Here is a 22,967-nt window from a genome sequence, read left to right as displayed (position 1 = left end):
CTTGATTTCTCTGTTTTCTCACTGTTAGTGTATAGGAATGCAAGAGATTTCTGTTTGTTAATTTTATATCCTGCAACTTTACTATATTCATTGATTAGCTCTAGTAATTTTCTAGTGGAGTTTTTTGGGTTTTCTATGTAGAGGATCATGTTATCTGCATACGGTGAGTTTTAATTCTTCTTTTCCAATCTGAATTCCTTTTATTTCTTTTTCTGCTCTGATTGCTTGGCCAAAACTTCTAAAACTATACTGAATAGTAGTGATGAGAGTGGGTACCCTTGACTTGTTCCTGACTTTAGGGGAAATGCTTTCAATTTTTCACTACTGAGGATAACGTTTGCTGTGGGTTTGTCATATATAGCTTTTATTATGTTAAGGTATGTTCCTTCTACTCCTGCTTTCTGGAGAGTTTTTATCATAAATGGATGTTGAATTTTGTGAAAGGCTTTCTCTGTATCAATCAAGATAATCATACGGTTTTTATCTTTCAATTTGTTAATGTGGTGTATTACATTGATTGATTTGCGGATATTGAAGAATCCTTGCATCCCTGAGATAAAGCCCACTTGGTCATGGTGTATGATCTTTTTAATGTGTGGTTGGATTCTGATTGCTGGAATTTTGTTACGGATTTTTGCATCTATGTTCATCAGTAATAGTGGTCTGTAGTTTTCTTTTTTTGTGGCATCTTTGTCTGGTTTTGATATTAGGGTGATGGTGGCCTCGTAGAATGAGTTTGGAAGTTTACCTTCCTCTGCAATTTTCTGGAAGAGTTTGAGTAGGATAGGTGTTAGCTCTTCTCTAAATTTCTGGTAGAATTCAGCTGTGAAGCCGTCTGGACCTGGGCTTCTGTTTGCTGGAAGATTTCTGATTACGGTTTCAATTTCCGTGCTTGTGATGGGTCTCTTAAGATTTTCTATTTCTTCCTGGTTCAGTTTTAGAAAGTTGTACTTTTCTAGGAATTTTCCATTTCTTCCAAGTTGTCCATTTTATTGGCATATAGTTGCTGATAGCAGTCTCTTATGATCCTTTGTATTTCTGTGTTGTCTGTTGTGATTTCTTCATTTTCCTTTCTAATTTTGTTGATTTGATTCTTCTCCCTTTGTTTCTTGATGAGTCTGGCGAATGGTTTGTCAAAATTTTATGTATCTTCTCAGAGAACCAGCTTTCAGCTTTCTTAATTTTTGCTATGGTCTCTTTTGTTTCTTTTGCATTTATTCTGCCCTATATTTTACCATTTCTTTCCTTCTACTAACCCTGGGATTCTTCATTTCTTCCTTTTCTAGTTGCTTTAGGTATAGAGTTAGGTTATTTGGACCATACCTTTTTAAAGTGAAGTATAGCTGATTTACAAAGTTGTATTAGTTTCTGATACACAGTAAAGTGATTCCTAGATATATACATATACATATATATGTATATATCTAGGAATCAATATATATATATACACACACACACACATATATGTATATATACATATTCTTTTCCACTCTAGTTTAATCACACAATACTGAATATACTTTCATGTGCTATAACAGTAGGACTGTGCTGTTTATGTATCATTTTTCATATAGTAGTGTGTATCTACTAATCCGAAACGCCCAATTTTATCCTTCCCCTCTACCTTTCCTCTTTGTTAACTTTAAATTTGTTTTCTGTCCATGAATGTGTTTCTGATTTGTAAACAAGTCATTTGTGACATATTTTAGATTCCACATGTAAGTGATATCACATGATATTTGCCTTTCTCTTTCTGACTTATTTCATTTAGTATGATAATCTCTAGGTTCATTCATGTTGCTGCAAATGGCATTACTTCATTCTTTTTTTTCTTTACAAGCAGTAGTCCACTGTACTACTACTGTAAAGTAGTCACCTTCTTTATCCATTCATCTATCTATGGACATTTAGATGTTTCTATTCCTTGGCTACTGTAAATAGTGATGCTCTGAACACTGGGGTACATGTATCTTTTAAAATTAGAATTTTCTCTGGATATATGCCCACAAGTGGGATTGCTGGATCATATGGCAATCATATGGTTGATTCCCTGGTGGCTCAGACAGTAAAGCATCTACCCACAATGCGGGAGACTCTGGTTCGATCCCTGGGTCGGTAAGATCCCCTGGAGAAGGAAATGGCAACCCACTCCAGTACTCTTGCCTAGAAAATTCCATGGATTGAGGAGCCTGGTGGGCTATAGTCCATGGGGACGCAAAGACTTGGACACGACTGAGCGACTTCACTTTATGGCAACTCTATTTTCAGTTTTTTAAGGAACCTCCATACTGTTCTCCATAGCAACTGCACTAATATAAATTTCCACCAACAGTGTAGGAGGGCTCCCTTTTCTCCACACCCTCTCCAGTGTTTATTAAAAGCCTCTTAAATGATGGCCATTCTGACCAGTAACTCGTCATTTCAGTTTGCATTTCTCTAATAATTAGTGATATTAAGCATCTTTTCATGTGTTTCTTGGCCAGCTATGCATCTTTTTCAGAAAACTGTCTTTGGGGCCAATTTTAATTGCAAAATCACTAAAAAATAAATAAATAAATAAAGGTACAAAATGCTTTGAAAAAAGCAGCACTATATAGACCATGAAAAGTACACTTGTTATAAAACTGAGAGCTGAAACAAGGAAGAGTACTCCAAAGAAGATATACAACCAACCAAAAAACACATGAAAAGGTGCTCAACATCACTCTATTAGAGAAATGCAAATCAAAACCACAATAAGGTATTATTACCTCACATTGGTTAGAATGGCCATCATCCAAAAATCTACAAACAACAAATGTTGGAGATGATATGGAGAAAAGGGGACCTTCCTGCACTGTTGGTGGAAACATAACTGACACCACCACTACAGAGAACAGGATGGAGGTTCCTTAAGGAGCTAGGAATAAAACTACCGTATGAGCCAGCAAGCCTACTACTGGGAATATACCATAGGAAAACCATAATTCAAAAAGATACATGGACCCCAATGTTCACTGCAGCACTATTTACAACAGCAAGGACACAGAAGCAATATAGAAGTCCACTGACAGAGGAACAGATAAATAAGCTGTGGTATATATATATTTATATATACACATATGTGTGTGTGTGTGTGTGTGTGTGTGTGTGTGTGTGTGTAATGGAATATTACACAGCCATAAACAGGACCAAAATTGGGTCATTTTTGTGATGTGAATGAACCTAGAGTCTGTTAAACAGAGTGAAGCAAGCCAGAAAGAGAAAAATAAATATCATATATTAATGTATATATATGGAATCCAAAAAAAAATGGTACTGATGAACCTATATGCAGGGTAGGAACAGACACATAGACACAGAAAACAGACTTGGGGACACAGGCCAGGGAAGGACAGGGTGGGATGAATTGAGAGAGTGGCACAGATACATATACTCTACCACGTGTAAACAGACAGCTAGTGAGAAACTGCTGTAGAGAACTCAGCTAAGGGTTCTATGATGACCTAGAGGAGTGGGATGGGTGGGTGGAGAGACTTAGGAGGGAGGAGATATATGTATACTTATATTTTATTCACTTCGTTGTACAGTACACACCAACACAACACTGTAAAGCAATTATACTCCAATTAAAATAAACAAAAAGAAGGGAGAATACTGTCTTATTTGACTTCATCTGGAAATGTGTGTGTCACAGCACTCAAAATTTTCACTGCTCTGCACATGTCCACAAATGATCATATAATCACTGTATTTTAGGTTTGTAAATAAATTTCAGCAAGCAGACTAATTCACAAATACAGAATGTGTAAATAATGAGGATCAACTGTACATATTAAAAGTATGTCTACAGATAGATTGCTTAAAGAAAACTGTAAGCACTTCATAAAGTATTTTTTAAATATTATAAGAATGTTTAACTGATATCATGCAGTCATTCAGATTTTCACAGACTGAAGTAAAATATCAGACTAATACAAAAAGGAAAATATACAATTAAGACATACATTTACAATGGTTTTCTGATTTTTTTTCTTTTTGTTTGTTTTGTTGCCTGCTCTGTGCAGCATGTGGAATCTGTGTTCCCTAACCAGGGATCGAATCCAAGCCCTTAGCAGTGAGAGCATAGAGACCTAACCCACTGGAATGGCTAGGGAATTTCCTACAATGATTTTATAATTCATACATGTTGTAAATTCCAGGCAATGTTAACATTTTAAGGGGAGGCAATTCACACTACTTTACATCACAGCAATTATCTTGTAGGTATTTAACTCAAAAATTCATTAATCAAAATACTGAGTTTAACCTAAGAGCAGAAACAGTATTATACCAGGAATGAGTCCCATGACAATATTTACTATTCTGGTAACCTCAGCTGGACCTATGATGACAGTGCCTCCTCAGAGCTCAAAAACAGACTCTTGGCCTTTTGCCACAAAGCTTGTGACTAAAGAAAAGAAACTAATCCAATAATGAAAGATACAGCTCAAAGTACAAGGGCGATGATTCAATGCTGGGTAATATCACAAAATGTGAATGTCAAAAAAAAAAAAAACGGCAGGGTTATTTTTGGCAATAAGCAAAAAGAATTATTCAAAACATATAACAATCCCAGCCCAAAGTCAACGAAACCTTGAATTAAACCATATTCAGGCTCATTTGACAGCACATATAATAAAAATGAAACAATACAGAGAAGACTAGCAAGGCTACCTGCCCAAGATGACACACAAATTCTTAAAACATTCCATATTTTTAAAAAAACAAACAATAAAAAATCATGTTCATACTATCCAAAGCAATCTACATATTTAATGCAACCCCTAACAAGATTCCAATCTCATTTTTCACAAAAATAGAAGAGACAATCCTAAAACTTGTATGGAACCACATAAAATGCTGAATAGTCACAGCAATCTTGAGAAAGAAGAACAGAAGTGAAAGCAACATGCTCCCTGGTTTAAAACTGTATTACAAAGCTATAATAATCAAACAGTATACTACTGAAATAAAAACAGAAATAAATCAATGGGACAGAGAGCCCAGAAATATACCCTTGCATATATATGGTCAATTAATTTATGACAGAAGAGCCAAAAACGTAACATGGAGATAGGATAGGCTCTTCAATAAATGGTTCTCTGAAAACTGGACAACCACATATAAAAGAATGACTGGACCTTTATCTTATACCACAAACAAAAATCAATTCAAAATGGACTAAAGACTTAAACTCAAGACCTGAAATCATAAAGCCCCTAAAAGAAAACAAAAGGGGTAAACTCCTTGCCATCCACCTTGGCAATAACTGAAGATAACAAACCTTAACATGTATGTACTTAAGAGAGCACTGACATATGTAAGCTGTAAGGAAGGAGAGGAACTGGAATGAAGGCAGTCAAAAGGTACTACAAACTTCCATTTATAAGATAAATAAGAACTCAGGATATAAATGTACAAGATTAATATGATTACCACTGCTGTATGTCATACATGAAAGCTGTTACCAGTGAATCCAGAGTTCTCATCATAAGAAAAATATTTTTTTAAGTTCTTCTATTTTTAATCTATAGGAGATGATGGATGTTCACTAAACTTGCTGTGATAATGATCTCATGATGTGTGAACATGCGTATCACCAAGTCATGTCTGACTCTTGGCAACCCCATGGACTGCAGCCCACCAGGCTCCTCTGTCCATGGGATTTCCCAGGCAAGGATACTGGAGTCGGTTGCCATTTCCTTCTCCAGGGGATCTTCCCAACCCAAGGATCGAACCCATGACTCCTGCTTGGCAGGTGGATTCTTTGCCACTGAGGCACAGGGGAAGCCATGAAACTATTAGAGGAAAATGAAAGCATTAACACTCTTTGACATATATCGCAGCAATACCTTTTGCAATCTGTCTCCTAGAGAGAGTAAGAGAAATAAAAGCAAAAATAAACAAATGGGATCTAATCAAATTCAAAAGCTTTCGCACAGCAAAAGAAACCATAAACAAAATGAAAAGACAATCCACAGAATGGGAGAGAATACTGACAACACTGTGACCCACCTGGGATTAATCTTCAACATTTACAAACAGCTCACGTAGCTCTACGTCAAAAAATGAAGTGAAAGTCAAAGTGCGAGTCACTCAGTCGTGTCCAACTCTTTGCGACACTGTGGACTACACAGTCCATGGAATTCTCCAGGCCAGAATACTGGAGTGGGTAGCCTTTCCCTTCTCTAGGGGATCTTCCCAGGGATCGAACCCAGGTCTCCCACATTGCAGGTGGATTCTTTACCTGCTGAGCCATAAGGGAAGCCCAAGAATACTGGAGTGGGTAGCCTACCCCTTCACCAGTGGATTCTTTCCAACCCAGGAAGTGAACTGGAGTCTTCTGCTTTGCAGGTGGATTCTTTACCAACTGAACTATCAGGGAAACCCTATGTAAAAACAAACAATCCAATAAAAAAATAGGCAGAAGACCTAAATAGCCATTTCTCCAAAGAAATCATACAGATGACCAAGAATTATAAGAAAAGATGCTCAACACTGCTAATCATAGAGAAATGCAAATGAAAACTACAATGAGGTACATCTCAAACCAACCAGAATACTCTACAAACATTAAATGCTGGAGATAGTGAGGAGGAAAGGGAACCCTCCTACACTTCTGGGGCAAATGTAAATTGGTGGAGCCACTATGGAGAACAGTACAGAGGTTCATTAAGAAACTAAATATAGAGCTACTATATGATCCAGCAATTTCATTCCTGGGCATATATCTGGAGAAAAACATGGTTCAAAGGATACATGGACCCCAATATTCACAGCAGGGCTATTTACAATAGCCAAGATATGGAAGCAACCTAAATGTCCATCGATAGAGGAATGGATAAAGACACGGAAGTAAATACAGACAATAGAATATTACTCAGCCATTAAAATGAATGAAATAGTGCCATTTGCAACAGTATGAATGGACCTGGAGATTAACATACTAAGTGAAGTCAGTCAGACTGAGAAAGACAAATATATATCACATCACTTATTTGTAGAATCTTAAAAAAAAAAATGGTACAAATGAACTCACTTATAAAACAGAAACAGACTCACAGACTTAAAAGAATGAACTTATGTGCTACTGCATAGCACAGGGAACACTGCTCAATACTCTATAAAAACCTAAATGGGCAAAGAACTTAAAAAAAGAATATATATATAACATGTATATATATAATATATATAGAACATGTATATATATATATAACTGAATCATTTTTCTGTTCACCTGAAATTAACAACTTCACTCCCTTATAAAATAAAAATTTTTTAAAAGAGAAAGATATGTGGAAAATCTCCAAATACTTAAAAAAGATTTTTAAAATATATATTTTTAACATAACCGTCAAAGAAGAAATCTCAAGAGAAATTTTAAAATTTTTGAATTAAACTTTCATTCAATATAACAAAACCTGTGGAATCCAGCAAAAGCAGTGTTTAGAGGGAAATTTATAGCATTGAATGCATATATTAGAGAAAAAGATAATTTGAAAGCAATAATCTAAGGTTTAACTTCAGGAAACTAGAGAAAGATGAAAAACTTAAAACTAAAGCAAACAGGAAAAAATAAATTAAAATTCGATTAAAAATTATTGAAATTAAAGATAAAAATCAATAGATTAAAAATCAATAAAATAAAACCTGGTTCTTTGAAATGATCAAAGATTCTTTGAAAATTTATAAATTTCTATCCAAGATAACCAAGTAAAAAAGAGAAATGACACAAACTACTAATATTAGAAATAAAAAAGGATCCATCACTATTAACCTATGGACATCAAAAGTATAATTAAGAAATAATATGAACAACTCTATGCTTGCAAATTTGATGATTTAGATGAACCAGAACAATTCCTTGAAAGATACAAGCTACCAAAACTCACACAAGAAGAAATAGATAACCTGAAGAGTCCTATACCTATTTTTACAATTGAATCAATAATTAATAATATCTCAGCAAGCCAGGAATAAAGAGGGAACTTCTTCAGTTTGATAGACAGTGTAAGAAACTGAACTTCATATTTAATGGTGAAAAAGTTGAAGCTTTTTCATTCAGATCTGGTATAAGGTAAGGATGAACCTTCTCATCATTGCTTTTCTACACCATACTGGAAGCCCTTGCTAATCCAGTAAGGCAAGAAAAAGAAATTAGAGGTAAACAGATTGGGATGGAAGACATATAAATCTGTCTCTATTCACAGATGAGCACTTATGCAGAAAATTTTAAAGAAATGGCAAAAATCTCCTAGAATTAATAAGCAGTTATAACAAGGCTGTGTAATATAAGGTTAATATATATAAGTCAATTGATTTCTTATGTATCATCAATGAACAGTTGAAATTTGAAATTATAAACAAGGTATCACCAATATTAACAACCAAAAAAACCACCCTGAAATATTTACGTATAAATTTTTAAATGTGTAAGATTTACAGGAGGAAAATCATAAAACTCTGATTAAAGAAATCAGAGAACATACAAATAAAGAGCAAGCTATTTCATGTTAATGGACAGGAAGTATTACTATTGGTGAGATGTCAACTTTTCCCAATCTACAGTTTCAATGCAATCTCAATCAAAATCCCAGTAAGTTATTTTGTAAATATCAACAAACTGATGTGTTGGAGATTTGATACAGTTTGGAGAGGCAAATGATCCAGAATAGTCAACACAACACTGAAGGAAAAGAACAAACATGAGGACTCATATAATCTGATTTTAAGAATTATTATAAAGTTATGTTAATCAGGACGGCGTGGTACTACTGAAAGAACAGACAAATAGATCAATAAAACAAAACAGAAAGCTCAAAAATAGAGCCTCTGAAATATATTCAACTGATACCTGATAAAGGAATAAAAGTAATACAAAGCAAAGACCGTCTTTTCAACAAATGATGCTATAACAAGTGGACATTCATACACAAAAATATGCACCTAGACAAAGGCCTTATAGCTTTCACAAAAGATAAATAAATAAAAATGGATCATAGACCTAAACTGTAAATGTGAAATCATAATACTTCTAGAGTATAACATGGCTGAAACTTAATGATCTTATGTTTTATTTCATCATAAATTCAAAGATTCTAGAATAAGGCTGAAGCAATGAGATCTCTCCTTTGAGAGAGGATTAAAAGAGGACACCAGATTTACTTTCACTGTGGTTTAACACAAAAAGAGAAAAATTAAGAATATAAAGGGATCAAAGTTGAAAACAAACGAGTTCTCCTATTGTCAAATTTACTAAATACATGACTTCCTAGCCATTTCCATTAAAAATATATATATATATACATGACATGTCTACAGTTTCACAGTAGCAATCTTGCAGTATCACAGGCTAAAACAGCCTTTTACTTCAAAATGCAGTAACTCATATTTAAACAAATAATCCAGAAGATCCCTGACCCAATAAGGTGCCATACAAGACGAGCCAATGAACAAAAGCGAGGTACATAGACTACTGGAGATAATAAACTTTAGGTGGTACACAGATACATATTTTAAATTTTAATTATTATGCATGCATTTTATAGCTTACTTATCATAGCAAAGGATGTTGATTTCCCATTTAGGGTAATAATGCATCAAGTTTCATTTTTTAATACATTTATTTAGGTAGCAAAACAGGATCAATTTAGATATGGCAATACTATGAACATCAACTATGAATGACCTTTGAAAATCACTGATATAGGTTATATTTGGCATGTGTAATAGTGATCACATCAATGTTGGGCATTCTGCTAAGTACTTTACATATATTATTTTATTCTATCTTTACAACAATCTATTCAATCATCACTAAATTGAATTCATAGATTTTATGTTAGAAAACTAAGGGTCAAGAAAAGGCTAAAAAATCCACCCAAGGTCATCAGGGATAATAAAAGGCAAAGCCACAGGTCTCCGTCAGATACTAAAGTCTTGAGTTCTTGCCCTACATGTTATACTATTTCTCTAGTGTAAAGGAGGAAAGACTGAGAATGTAAGAGGACAAAGTAAAACTGAAGTGAATCTCTCTGAAACAGAAACACATCAGTCACTTAGTGTGATTCCCGACATAAGGTCATATGCAACATGTTTCCTTGCCTTAACTACAGTGCAGTTACAGCACTTGCTTGAACTTCAGGGACCAAGTTTTGTTGTGCCAGAAAATACTGCTAGAGAAAGGATTAAGCAACAAAGTTATATGGAACATCAAAGTTCATACTCCTTATATCCATGTATATTTTTGTATTCCATGTATCTAAGAATGTGTGATTACCGTCACTTAACCAGTCCCTACATCTAGGAGCCCAACAAAGGACAAAGCACATTTCTGCTAAAACAAGGGTCTCTTCTGGTTATAGTGGTCCAATGCTAGCAACAATACTACTGACTCCTCCCAAGTGTGCTTGAATTCCAAGCACTTTTGATATTTAATAATAAAAGGAGTCAATGGCCTACTGAATTACACCTTCATTTGACTATGGGACACAGAAGTTCAAAGAATTATATTTTATCAGAGTGAGTAAAGAAAATAAGTAAATTTTCCAGTGTACACCATGAAACAATTCTATATTATGAAAGGCTAGAGAAAATGTACCTGAATTCATTTAGTGCATCAACTATTCGATTATATGCCAAACTCCTCTGACTGGCATCAGCTGATCTCCGGCTCATTTTCATAGCCTTGAAAGCAATCAAATAGTTAATTCTTATACTGACCATGGGCAAAATATGGGGGGAAAAAGTAAAAGACAAAATCACATATTTCTATAACATTTTACCTACCATTCTTAACTAGATATGTATAAAGAAGGCACACATATTTCTAGTGGCTTGTTTTTGCACTTTGGGTCATTAATGAGTATAATAAAATTCAAATTTTTCTGACGTTGGGCCTCTTAATTGAAAGAGAATATCAAAACACAAAGAATCTGATGTTGACAGTTTCTGAGTTACATAAAACTTTTCTCCCAAACAGATCATAAAATGCTAACTCAGTAACAACAACTCCTGAGTTTCGCCAATATTCCATAAACAGTGGTTCTGTTAAGTAAATCCTTTTTTTAAACCTAAAACATAAATATTCTACTGAAAGAAATCTCAAGTTATTAGTAATGTTTGCTTTCTTAAAAAGATACTTAGCCAACGTTGAGAAGTCCTACTTCAGGTAGACAAAAAGATCAGGATTAGAATATGGTTATCCGAAAGAACTTTGAAATTTTTAAAAGTTTTTCAAAGAGAATGTAATTCTACATTACTTATGTAATTACACATTAATTTTTAAATTTTCAAATATATATTTAAGAGAAGGTTAGACTACCTCAGGCTAGAATCATTCATGTACATCTGAAAGCTTCATAAGGTAAAAGTGACAATTTTTGTTTTCACAAACTGCTGAGAGACTCCTAATTTATAAAGAAGTAAATATTCTTTGGCTAGAATTGAGCAATACTCTTCCTTAACTTTATGAAATAAAAAAATTTAACACTGTAGATCTCAAAAGGTAGTGCAGACTTTGAAATAACTCCCACAGTGCTCAGAAACAGAATCTATAGTTTTTCATTTAAAATATAAATAAGTGACAATTTGAAAACAGCCCTAGAATATAACTTATGTAGGTGTTTCAATGTTTACTATAGTCTATGATTAATTAACTATAGAATAACTTTATTCATTTATATGAAAGTATTCACTCAGCTCTTTCAGTTTTATAAAGAAATGAGTTGTTAAACATGAACAAATATACAACTGCAATGTGCCCTTTAGGGTGCAGAATGAACAAAGCATTAAAACATTTAAAAAGTAACCTCTAACAAGTTCTGTATTGCTTGATTATTTCAAGTTTTACACAAAGTTTAAACACTGTTCCCTGTAACTGAAATGTCAGTTCAGCCACGGCTTAATATTCTGTGTACTGACTTTGGCAAAAACTGACTACAAAAAACACAGTAGCAAACTGAAGAAAATGTCAGGAGCGTTGAACTTCTGAGAAACGAAGATGGACTTTACTCATCGCTCACTAAAAAGGTATTGCTAATGATCTATTTGTCTTTTAACAGATTTAATGTGAATAACTAACACAGTGCCTTCTTTAGAGGCACATGATCCTCAGGCACTAACGAGTTACTGAAATGTACCCTCTGCTTTCTAGACCATTCTAATTGCTCCTGCATCTCTTGTTTCTTTTACTAGTCTCTTTCAAACACGCTGCCATAATAACCTTCTTAGAGCACAATTTGAAGACAGTCTAACAAAGCCAAAAATCCTTGCAAGCATTCTAGACTCCTTGTGATCTGGTCCACATTAACTCTGTTAGCCACACCAATTACTACTAACTCACTGTATCCTTTCCTTTCTGAATTTTGTCACAGGGATTAAGAAATATAGTTATTTTCAATGATTCAACTTATAGGAATCTCATAAAACATAATCTGGAAAATTCACCAAGATGTTAACTGAAGTGTAGCTATAGCTGAGAAGAAGCAGATATGGCCTAATTAACTTAAATGGAGGGAAGCCACTAAAATGTATTTAAGAACCATTTATAATGAGAAATGTACATGTTAACAAGGATGAATTTTTCAAAACAGGCACATAATAAAAAACAATATGAACACAGCACAGTCCCAATCAAGTAAAATACAATATGCATAGAAAAGGTCTGAGTAAGAGTTTCAGCAAAATGTTAATGAGTTATCTTCGGGTGGCAAAGATAGCAATTTTCCCTGTTACTCTGCTGTATCCATTTTTCAAAGCATTATGTTTAAAAAAATCCTACAACTCCTTTTAAGATGTAGTCCAAATGAAATATCTTCCCAGAAGGAAGTCATTTTTCTTCCCTATTAACTCCTTAAACATTATGGTTTTCCTTCTTTTTTATTTACTCTTACGTTCTATCTTATATTCACAATTTTCTTTACATCAATTTATTACATGCACTATCAGCAGCATTTGACAGAATTGATCACTCCTACCTTCTCTGACCACTTTCTTCACCAGGCTTACACTGAAAGTACTCTCTTGTTTTTCCTTCTATTTAAATGGGCAATCCTCAGTCTCCCTGGCTAGTTCTCAGCTCCTCCAAATTTAACCACTGAAATGCTCCACAAATTAGGATCTCCTCTCCCTCTCAATCAGCTTCTCAGATTAAAATACCATCTATATACTGGTGACTGCTCAGCCTGGACCCTAAACTCTAGACTCACAATTACCTGGATGTCCAGGAGGCATCACAAACAAACTCCTGATCTTCCTCCACCAAACCTGTTCCATTTGTAGTTTTCCCATTTTAGTTCTGGCAATTCCATCCATCTTACTGCTCAAAAGAAAAATCCCAGTCCATCTCCATGATTCTTCCTTTTACAGCTCCAACTCAGTCCATCAGCTAATCTCATTAGCTCTATTTTCAAATATATCCAGAATCCAGCCATTTCTCACCAATTCCATCATGAAACTGGTTTGACTACCCATCATCTCTCACTTGAATTATATTTCAATTGCCTTGTAACTTGGAGACGGCAATGGCAACCCACTCCAGTCCTCTTGCCTGGAGAATCCCATGGACAGAGGAGTCTGGTAGGCTATAGTCCATGGAGTCGCTAGGAGTCGGACACAACTGAGTGACTTCACTTTCACTTTTCACTTTCATGCCTTGGAGAAGGAAATGGCAACCCACTCCAGTGTTCTTACCTGGAGAATCCCAGGGACAGAGGAGCCTGTTGGGCTGCCGTCTATGGGGCTGCACAAAGTCAGACTCGACTGACCCGACTTAGCAGCAGCAGCAGCAACAGCCTTGTAACTGATTCCAAAGCATCCAACATCGCCCCTGGAAAATCTATTCTCCACCAGCAGTAAGACTGATTCTCAAGAATCATGTCATTTTCCTGCTCAAAACACTCCCATGGCTTCCTATCTTTCTTAAGTGCATATGCCCATGCTCATACAATGGTATCCTGTAAGGCCCTACATGACTTAGTCCTACTTCTAACCTAGCCATTTTGGCCTCCTTACTCCTCCTTACTGATGCTCAAGCATCAGGCTTACTCCTTTGCCTCTACCTGTAAAGTTCTTGTCTCAGATGGTTATACCAAATTTCCTCTGTATCTCTGGGTCATATGTGACTTTATCAGGAGCCTTCTTGACGATCCTATAAAAATTTGTAATCCTCCATCCAGCACTCCATAAAAACCTTTCTCTTCTTTTTCTTCATAGTACTTATTACTATCTAAAATCTTATACATTCATTTATTTGCTGCCCCATGATCTAGAGAGTTGCTTTTTTCCACTCTTATCCTCAGTTGCTAGAAGAGGCCTGCCACATTACAGGCCCTCAAATATTTATTTATTGAATGGATAAATGACCTTAGATCTTTTTTTAGGCAATAAGCTCCTTAAAAAGAGCTAAAGTCAATATTATGTGGCAGCCTGGATGGGAGGGGAGTTTTGGAGAATGGATACATTTATGTATGGCTGAATCCCTTTGCTGTTCACCTAAAATTATCATAGCATTGTTAAATCGGCTATACCCCAATACACAATAAAAAGTTTAATAAAAAAAAAAGAACTGAAGTCTACTTTGCGTCTCCCAGGTCACTTTGTAGGGTACCTGCAGAGTCTGTTAATTTCTCTGCCAAATGAATAAAGACAATGCTTAAGCAAGAGAATAAGATTCAAAGGAAAATAAAAAATAAAAACAAACCATAAACATGGTTATGCTTACCTGTTCTATTGCACTCTTTAATTTGTTCATGTGGCTTTCAAACAGAGGAAAATGTGAAAAAAAGAATTCATTAAACTTGTTACTTTCATCTTCATCTTTGGATAATGAAAAGATTACCCCAATTGCAATCTTCTTTTTCCTCACAATTCCTGGGTTAGGGCCACAGCTTTCATCTGACAGATTAAAGCTTTCTTCTACAGACCTTAAAAATAAATTTTTTTTGAATTTTAAAAATGTGAAAATGATTAAATTCACAATTCAATCTCCTTGGTAATTAAATGTAGGCAAACTAAAGGTCTTGCAGTGTTTTATTAAGTAAACATAAAAATTCATATCAATTATATATATCTTTGAGAAATATACTGCCAATTCCTTTATATTCATATTTTTCTAAGAAACTTTTAATAAGAGTCAGATTGGAAACATTTTTGTTCAATTATGGACACCGTGACAGACTTAATTTTGGGGGGCTCCAAAATCACTGCAGATGGTGACTGTAGCCATGAAATTAAAAGACACTTGCTCCTTGGAAGAAAAGTTATGACCAACATAGACAGCATATTAAAAAACAGAGACATTATTTTACCAACAAAGGTCCAACCAGTCAAGGTATGTTTTTTCCAGTAGTCGTGTATGGATGTGAGAGTTGGACTATAAAAGAAGTTGAGTGCCAAAGAATTGATGCTTTTGAACTGCGGTGTTGGAGAAGACTCTTCAGAGTCCCTTGGACTGCAGGGAGATCAAACCAGTCCATCCTAAAGGAAATCACTCCTAAATATTCATTGGTAGGACTAATGCTGATGCTGAAACTCCAATACTTTGGCCAGCTGATGCAAAGAACTGACTCACTGGAAAAGACCCTGATGCTGGGAAAGACTGAAGGTGGGAGGAGAAGGGGGTGACGGAGGATGATATGGTTGGATGGCATCACCATCCCAATGGACGTGAATCTGAGTAAACTTTGGGAGTTGGTGATAGACAAGAGAGGCCTGGCGTGCTGCAGTCCACGGGGTCGCAAAGAGTCAGACACAACTGAGAAACTAAACTGAACTTAAAAAAAGTAAGTAACTCCAGTGCAAAACCAACCTAAAAGAGCCTGAATTTCAAGGTTTATAGACGAGTGTAATCTCTTCATTGTTCAAGAATCTAATTCTCTTTCGACTCCAGAAGTAAAGTCAAAGATGAAGGAATAAAGGGAGTGAATAAAAAAGGAATCAAGCTTCATCATCTTTACTTATACTTAACATAGATTAAAAACAAAATTTTAAGAATGAATTAATTGGCCTGAATAGAAACATAAAAAACTAGAATATCAAAGCATGCAATAAATGGACCAATGACCAAAACAGAAGAGTTAAAACTATAAAACCTTTAAAAGAAAATATAGGATAAAAGCTTCATGACGTTGGATTTGGCAGTGATTTCTTGCCTGGAAAATCCCATGGATGGAGAAGCCTGGAAGGCTGCAGTCCATGAGGTCGCTGAGGGTCTGATACGACTGAGCGACTTCACTTTCATGTTCAGGATAACACCAAAAGTAAGGCAGCAAAGGAAAAAAATAAATCGGGCGACACAGAAATTAAGAACTGCTGTGTACAAAAAAGATCTTCACGACCCAGATAATGATGATGATGTATTCACTAATCTAGAGCCAGACATCTTGGAATGTGAAGTCAAGTGGGCCTTTACAAAGCATAACTACGAACAAAGCTAGTGGAGGTGATGGAATTCCAGTGGAGCTCTTTCAAATCCTGAAAGATGATGCTGTGAAAGTGCTGCACTCAATATGCCAGCAAATTTGGAAAACTCAGCAGTGGCCACAGGACTGGAAAAGGTCAGTTTTCATTCCAATCCCTAAGAAAGGCAATGCCAAAGAATGTTCAAACTACCACACAATTGCACTCATCTCACATGCTAGTAAAGTAATGCTCAAAATTCTCCAAGCCAGGCTTCAGCAATACGTGAACCGTGAACCCCTGATGTTCAAGCTGGTTTTAGAAAAGGCAAAGGAACCAGAGATCAAATTGCCAACATCCACTGGATCATCGAGAAAGCAAGAGAGTTCCAGAAAAACATCTATTTCTGCTTTATTGACTATGCCAAAGCCCTTGACTGTGTGGATCACAATAAACTGTGGAAAATTCTGAAAGAGATGGGAATACCAGATCATCTGACCTGCCTCTTGAGAAATCTGTATGCAGGTCAGGAAGCAACAGTTAGAACTGGACATGGAACAACAGACTGGTTCCAAATAGGAAAAGGAGTACGTCAAGGCTGTATATTGTCACTGTGCTTATTTAACTTATATGCAGAGTACATCATGAGAAACACTGGACTGGAAGAAACACAAGCTGGAATCAAGATTGCTGGGAGAAATATCAATAACCTCAGATATGCAGATGATACCACCCTTATGGCAGAAAGTGAAGAGGAGCTAAAAAGCCTCTTGATGAAAGTCAAAGAGGAGAGCGAAAAAGTTGGCTTAAAGCACAACATTCAGAAAACGAAGATCATGGCATTGGGTCCCATCACTTCATGGGAAATAGATGGGAAACAGTGGAAACAGTGTTAGGTTTTATTTTTGGGGGCTCCAAAATCACTGCAGATGGTGACTGCAGCCATGAAATTAAAAGACGCTTACTCCTTGGAAGAAAAGTTATGACCAACCTAGATAGTATATTCAAAAGCAGACATTACTTTGCCGACTAAGGTCCGTCTAGTCAAGGCTATGGTTTTTCCTGTGGTCATGTATGTATGTCAGAGTTGGACTGTGAAGAAGGCTGAGCGCCGAAGAACTGATGCTTTTGAACTGTGGTGCTGGCGAAGACTCTTGAGACTCCCTTGGACTGCAAGGAGATCCAACCAGTCCATTCCGAAGGAGATCAACCCTGGGATTTCTTTGGAAGGAATGATGCTAAAGCTGAAACTCCAGTACTTTGGCCACCTCATGCGAAGAGTTGACTTATTGGAAAAGACTCTGACGCTGGGAGGGATTGGGGGCAGGAGCAGAAGGGGACGACCGAGGATGAGATGGCTGGATGGCATCACTGACCCGATGGACGTGAGTCTGAGTGAACTCCGGGAGTTGGTGATGGACAGGGAGGCCTGTCGTGCTGCGATTCATGGAGTTGCAAAAAGTCGGACACGACTGAGCGACTGAACTGAACTGAACTGAATTGAACTGTGTATCTAAAGCAGTTTCCCAGGTAGCTCAGTGATAAAGAATCTGGCTGCCAGTGTAGGAGATGCAGGTTCAAGCCCTGGGTCAGGAAGATCTGGAGGAGGGAATGGCAACCCACTCCAGTATTCTTGCTTGGGAAATCTCACGGACAGAGGAGCCTGGCGGGCTACAGTCCATAGGGTCACAGAGTCCAGAGTCAGATACGACTGAGTGACTGAACACAAACGCACGAGTAGCAAAGTCTTATCAACAAAATAAAACGGCAACCAATGGAATGGTATAAAATATTTCAAAACATGTATCTGATAAGGGATTGATATTCATTCGTATATAAAGAACTACTACAACAACAACAATACACCTGATTAAAAAATGAGTAAAACACCTGAACAGACATATCTCCAGAGAAAACATACACATGGCCAATAAGCATATGAAAACAACATCACTAGCTATTAGAGAAATATAAATCAAAATTACAATGAGATATCATTCTACACCCATACAGATGGTTATTAATTTTAAAAAATGGAAATTAACTACTGATGAGGATGTGAAGAAATTAGAACTCTTGTGCATTTCTAGTGGTTGGGCAGGGGGGTGAAGAGGTGGGACGGGGGAGTGAAATTCCCTGGCAGTCCACCAGTTAGGACTTCATGCTTCCAATGAAAGGGGCACAGATTCAATCCCTAGTCAGAGAACTAAGATCCATCACGCAGCTTGGCACGATAGAAAAAAAAAAAAAAACCTGGCCATTTTTAGTGAGAATGTAAGTAAAGCAGTGGGGCGTTTTGGTGAAAAATATAGCAGTTCCTCAAAAACAAAGAATTATGATACAATGCAGGAATTCCACTTCTGGGTATATAAGGATAAATATTTTATGATTCCACTTATATGATATGTAGTCAAATTTAAAAAGAAAAAATTGCATAGTAGTGGCCAGGGGCTAAAGGGAGGAAGGAATGGGGGAATTACTGCCTAATGTCTACAGAGGTTCAGTTCAGCTCAGTTGCTCAATCGTGATCCGCTCTTTGCGATCCCATGGACTCATGCCGGGTTCAGTTGGGGGAGATAAAAAAAGTTCTGAATGTGAATGGTCATGGATGCACAACAATGTGAAGGTACTTAACACCACTGAACTACACTGATAATAATGGTTAAAATGGTATATTGTATGTTATGCATAACATAACACAATTTTTAAAAAAGTAATACACTTTAAAATTTTCCAGTTGCAGACTTTAAAAATACAAAATATATGTCCAGGCTCTTAACATACAAAATTGTGTTTAAGGAACTACTCAATCTTGTGGTAAAGTAAAAGTTCCAACTTACCATCTAGGAAATACCCCATTCTCTAAACTTGTTGTTTGGCTACGTCGCCAGCGTCGCTGGTAGCTGCTGGCACAACTTCGGGTAAGTGAGGAGTTTGGAGAGGGAAATGGTGTAATAAGCAAGCTGCTGAGAGATGCTGTCAAGTCAGAATAAGAACAAGTACAAAGTTAATAATAACTAAAAACAGGAACAAATTTCTTTTTAATAAATTTAAATGGTGACTCAAAATTTCCATTTTGCTGAATGAAGCTCTAAAATCTCCATTAAAAAAATATATATATCATTGTTGGAGCAAGGTCCCAGAAAAAAAAATCACATAATAAAAGTGATTCAGCAAGAGATCCTGATATCCTTTTGCCATCCTTTTTCCCACCCCACTCCAGAAGAAAATGCTATTTTGAAATAAATCTTTATTCCTTTGATGATGGCACTGTCTCCAAGCTTAGATGAACCTCTCTGCACAGGTTTATCTCAGAACACCTCATACAATAAACTAAGATTATTTTTCTCGCTAATCTCTCTATCATTAGAACCTGTGCTCTTTAAGGATATAATCTGAGTGGGTGTTTTTTTGTTTTTTCTTAAATCCTCAGAATGTTTCAATAAAACTTCGTCAGACAAATTTTGGAAGAGTAGATATCTCAAAGAAATATGTATAACACTGGTTCAAAATACCTAAGTTTCTCTGGGCAAGAGACAGTCTGACATTTTAAATCCAGTTAGGAGAAAACACGGAGAAGGCGACGGCACCCCACTCCAGTACTCTTGCCTGGAAAATCCCATGGATGGAGGAGCCTGGTAGGCTGCAGTCCATGGGGTCGCTAAGAGTCGGACACGACTGAAGCGACTTAGCAGCAGCAGGAGGGAGAAAACAGATGTAAGCAAATGTTTTTCTACTATGCTATTTAAGTAGTCTCTTGAGCAATATTATTTTTCTGACTGAGTGTGTATTCATCCAGGCCATGTTCCAACAGGCACATTTTTACTATTAAACATGAAAAAAAATTTAATTTAAAATACTTATCTCTGCTGTTTCTACAATTCTCTTGTTAGGCTAATATCAATACCAACAAACTGTACACATAAAATTAAATGATTAAAACAGATTAAAAAGGAAATCAATGTCAGGTAACAGTGATCTCATAAAAACCAGATTAACACATGAACCTATCATTACCAGAGCGTGCTATGCCACTGTCTCTGTCCTCATTCAGGTCTCTTCCAGGCATGTCCATTGGGTTGCTGTGAACTGTGAATCAAGACAAAAGTGTGACTTATAAAACACAGTGCTGTTCAGGTTGATGTTCCTTTTAAAATAGCAAACTAAATCATGCTCATCTCATTGCATTCCTTTATTTTTTTCAACAGCATGGCACAAACCCAACACCAAGAGCTATTCTTCAGTTGAACAAGCTTTGAGATCTATGTGTAAACAATCTGTGACATAATATATAAAGAAGCAAAGGGTGACTAAAATAAGCATTTTAGAAGCACATTCAATGACATGAATATATTCACAATATACTACTACATGATAAAAAGGCGAGATATTGACCAGTAAGAACAATGGCTGCTGAGGCTAAGTGATTGGCATATGATGGTTAATCTACTGTTCTGTCTATATAAATGTATGCTTTAAAGTTCTATAATAAAAATTAAGAAAACTGAACAGTATAATCCCAATTTCGTTTTAAAACAAACAAAAACTAAGGAGGTATTTCTGGTTGACAAGATGGCTAATACATATTTTTTGCCTATTTCTCGTATTTTCCAAATTTTCTATACTGTATATACATTGTTTATATTTCTAAGGAAAATACATACTAATTAAAACAGGAAGTTGGATACAACTTCCTGGATACAGAAGCATGAACACAGTCTACAATCATCTATTTAGTGATATCAATATAAAAAATTATAGTCAGAGATGCCTTTTATAGAATATAATGGTGCTTGTTCATCTGAATCTTAGCTCCAAGAGAAATCATTTTTATGGAATAGTGTAGATCAGAAATTGCACAACAACAGTATTTTCTGTGATTGATGAACTATATGATACAAAAGCTACTCAGCCATGGAAACAAGATAGTATCACATTAGAAATTCAACTGGTATTTTAAGAAATACTGTTCATACTATATTTTGGTTTAGGATTCTAAAGTTAAAATCATTATTACATAATAAGGCAAGAAATCACAAACTGAAATTTCATGTAAATGTCATTTCTACTCATAAGTTAGTTTCTGGAAACCTTAACAACATATTCAATAGAAAGATATTAAGTTCTTAACTGCACATCTTCCCCAAATGCATTTCTCTACTCTCTTGTTTCCACAGCATAACTATGAATTCTAGCCGCTGGGGCACACCAACTAGTCTACCCACACAGCACATGGCAAACCTGCAAAGAAAGAGGCGCTCCTGATCAGGCGGAGCGGACCCTGTTCAGAGAATGCCCGCCTGGGGCTGCAGAACTGTGAAAGACCTACATGGCAAAAACGTAAAATACATATGAAAGAGGGCTGTTAGAGAAGCCACAATGCGTCAGGAATAAAAGGTGAGCTAAGACAGCACAAAAGCAGACCAACAGATATGAATGGAAATCTTTAAACTAAGTAAGAATAATTCAAGCTGACTTCCTATTTTTGAAACAGGATGGTTTCCTTCTGGCCATGGCTTATGACACCATAACAATTTCATGCCTATTAAGTCCACATATAGTAATAAAATAAGCTTCCACTATGTAAGGTAAAATTATTTTATAAGCTTCCACTATATAAGGTAAAAATTATTTTAAATGTTCAATCCTTTCTCATCTAAAACAATATTTTTGAAGATTAAAAAAGCACAGTGATGTTATATATATAATTTGATATTTGCCAAATGAATTTATCCTTTAAAAAATCAATTTTAATATTATAGTACTATGTGACTAAAATTAAGAAGAAAACCACCTAAGCGCTTGGCTAAAAAAAATGTACACAACATAAAACAAAGGGCAAATAAAGAAAAGCGGTCTACTGACAAGTAAGTATGGATCTGATTTTTCTAAACTAGTGCTAAATTATAAATTAATGGGAGAAACCAGAGCTCCTAGAGCAGAGGTCAGCCACTATGGAAGCAGGAAAGCCAATGCAGCCTGTCAGGGCCAGACTCCCAGCTGCTCAAGGCAGTAGCTGCCGCACACTTGACCAAGAGAAGGCAAGAGTCTGAAGACCAAGAGAGAGTAACATTAGAGCCTGGAAGCAAGCACCTGAGTTACTTATTAGTTAGGGTTAGTCCAGATGGCCTGAAGAGCCACCTAGGAGGGTGATCCAGGACACAACTGACAGCTTTACTGTTTTAAAAAAGTGACAAATGTATTTTTAAATTGTTAACAGGTATTTTTCTATAACAAGAGTTTCTATAATTACAGTGAATGTGCAGCAATCCTTCCATGTTTCATTGTTCAGTTCTTCCTTCAACTTTTCCTATTTACCTCAAAACTTACCTGCTCTCTTTAATCTCACTCCTTACTCTTCCTTACTCTGAGTATATGACTTTGTCTCCTACAGTATGCGTATGTATATGTGAGTACACAAGAAGAATCACCATATGGGAACTCTCGTTTTCCTACACTGCTATCTCCAGACTTAATTCTTATTCATCCCTGCCTCCTTCCTGCCTGAGCGGTAATAATAGGTAACATCATTCAAGCCTTTCTTTGTG

The 22,967-nt window shown here is 36.0% G+C and overlaps 1 protein-coding gene and 1 non-coding gene across 5 annotated transcripts in view; one reads left to right on the top strand and one right to left on the bottom strand.

The window, feature by feature from the left end:
• FNIP1 (folliculin interacting protein 1) overlaps positions 1 to 22,967 on the bottom strand; it is a 122,424-nt gene that overhangs the window by 30,174 nt on the left and 69,283 nt on the right. For 2 of the 4 annotated variants that reach the window (XM_060415623.1, XM_027969957.2), the window contains exons 7-11: positions 21,661 to 21,744; positions 20,437 to 20,508; positions 19,260 to 19,395; positions 14,744 to 14,945; positions 10,622 to 10,707 (exon numbers count right to left, since the gene is read on the bottom strand). In XM_060415623.1, the coding sequence (XP_060271606.1) occupies positions 10,622 to 10,707; positions 14,744 to 14,945; positions 19,260 to 19,395; positions 20,437 to 20,508; positions 21,661 to 21,744 (580 nt within the window). The remainder of the gene's footprint in view (positions 1 to 10,621; positions 10,708 to 14,743; positions 14,946 to 19,259; positions 19,396 to 20,436; positions 20,509 to 21,660; positions 21,745 to 22,967) is intronic. The other 2 variants (XM_060415624.1, XM_027969958.2) reach the window with 1 other exon arrangement.
• Positions 4,636 to 4,739, top strand: LOC114115055 (U6 spliceosomal RNA). The gene has a single exon (XR_003589558.1). It is a non-coding gene; the product is annotated as a U6 spliceosomal RNA (small nuclear RNA).

This window comes from Ovis aries, chromosome 5 (assembly GCF_016772045.2).
Source record: "Ovis aries strain OAR_USU_Benz2616 breed Rambouillet chromosome 5, ARS-UI_Ramb_v3.0, whole genome shotgun sequence".
Lineage (NCBI taxonomy): Eukaryota > Metazoa > Chordata > Mammalia > Artiodactyla > Bovidae > Ovis > Ovis aries.
This window is presented reverse-complemented; position numbering and strand designations above follow the sequence as displayed.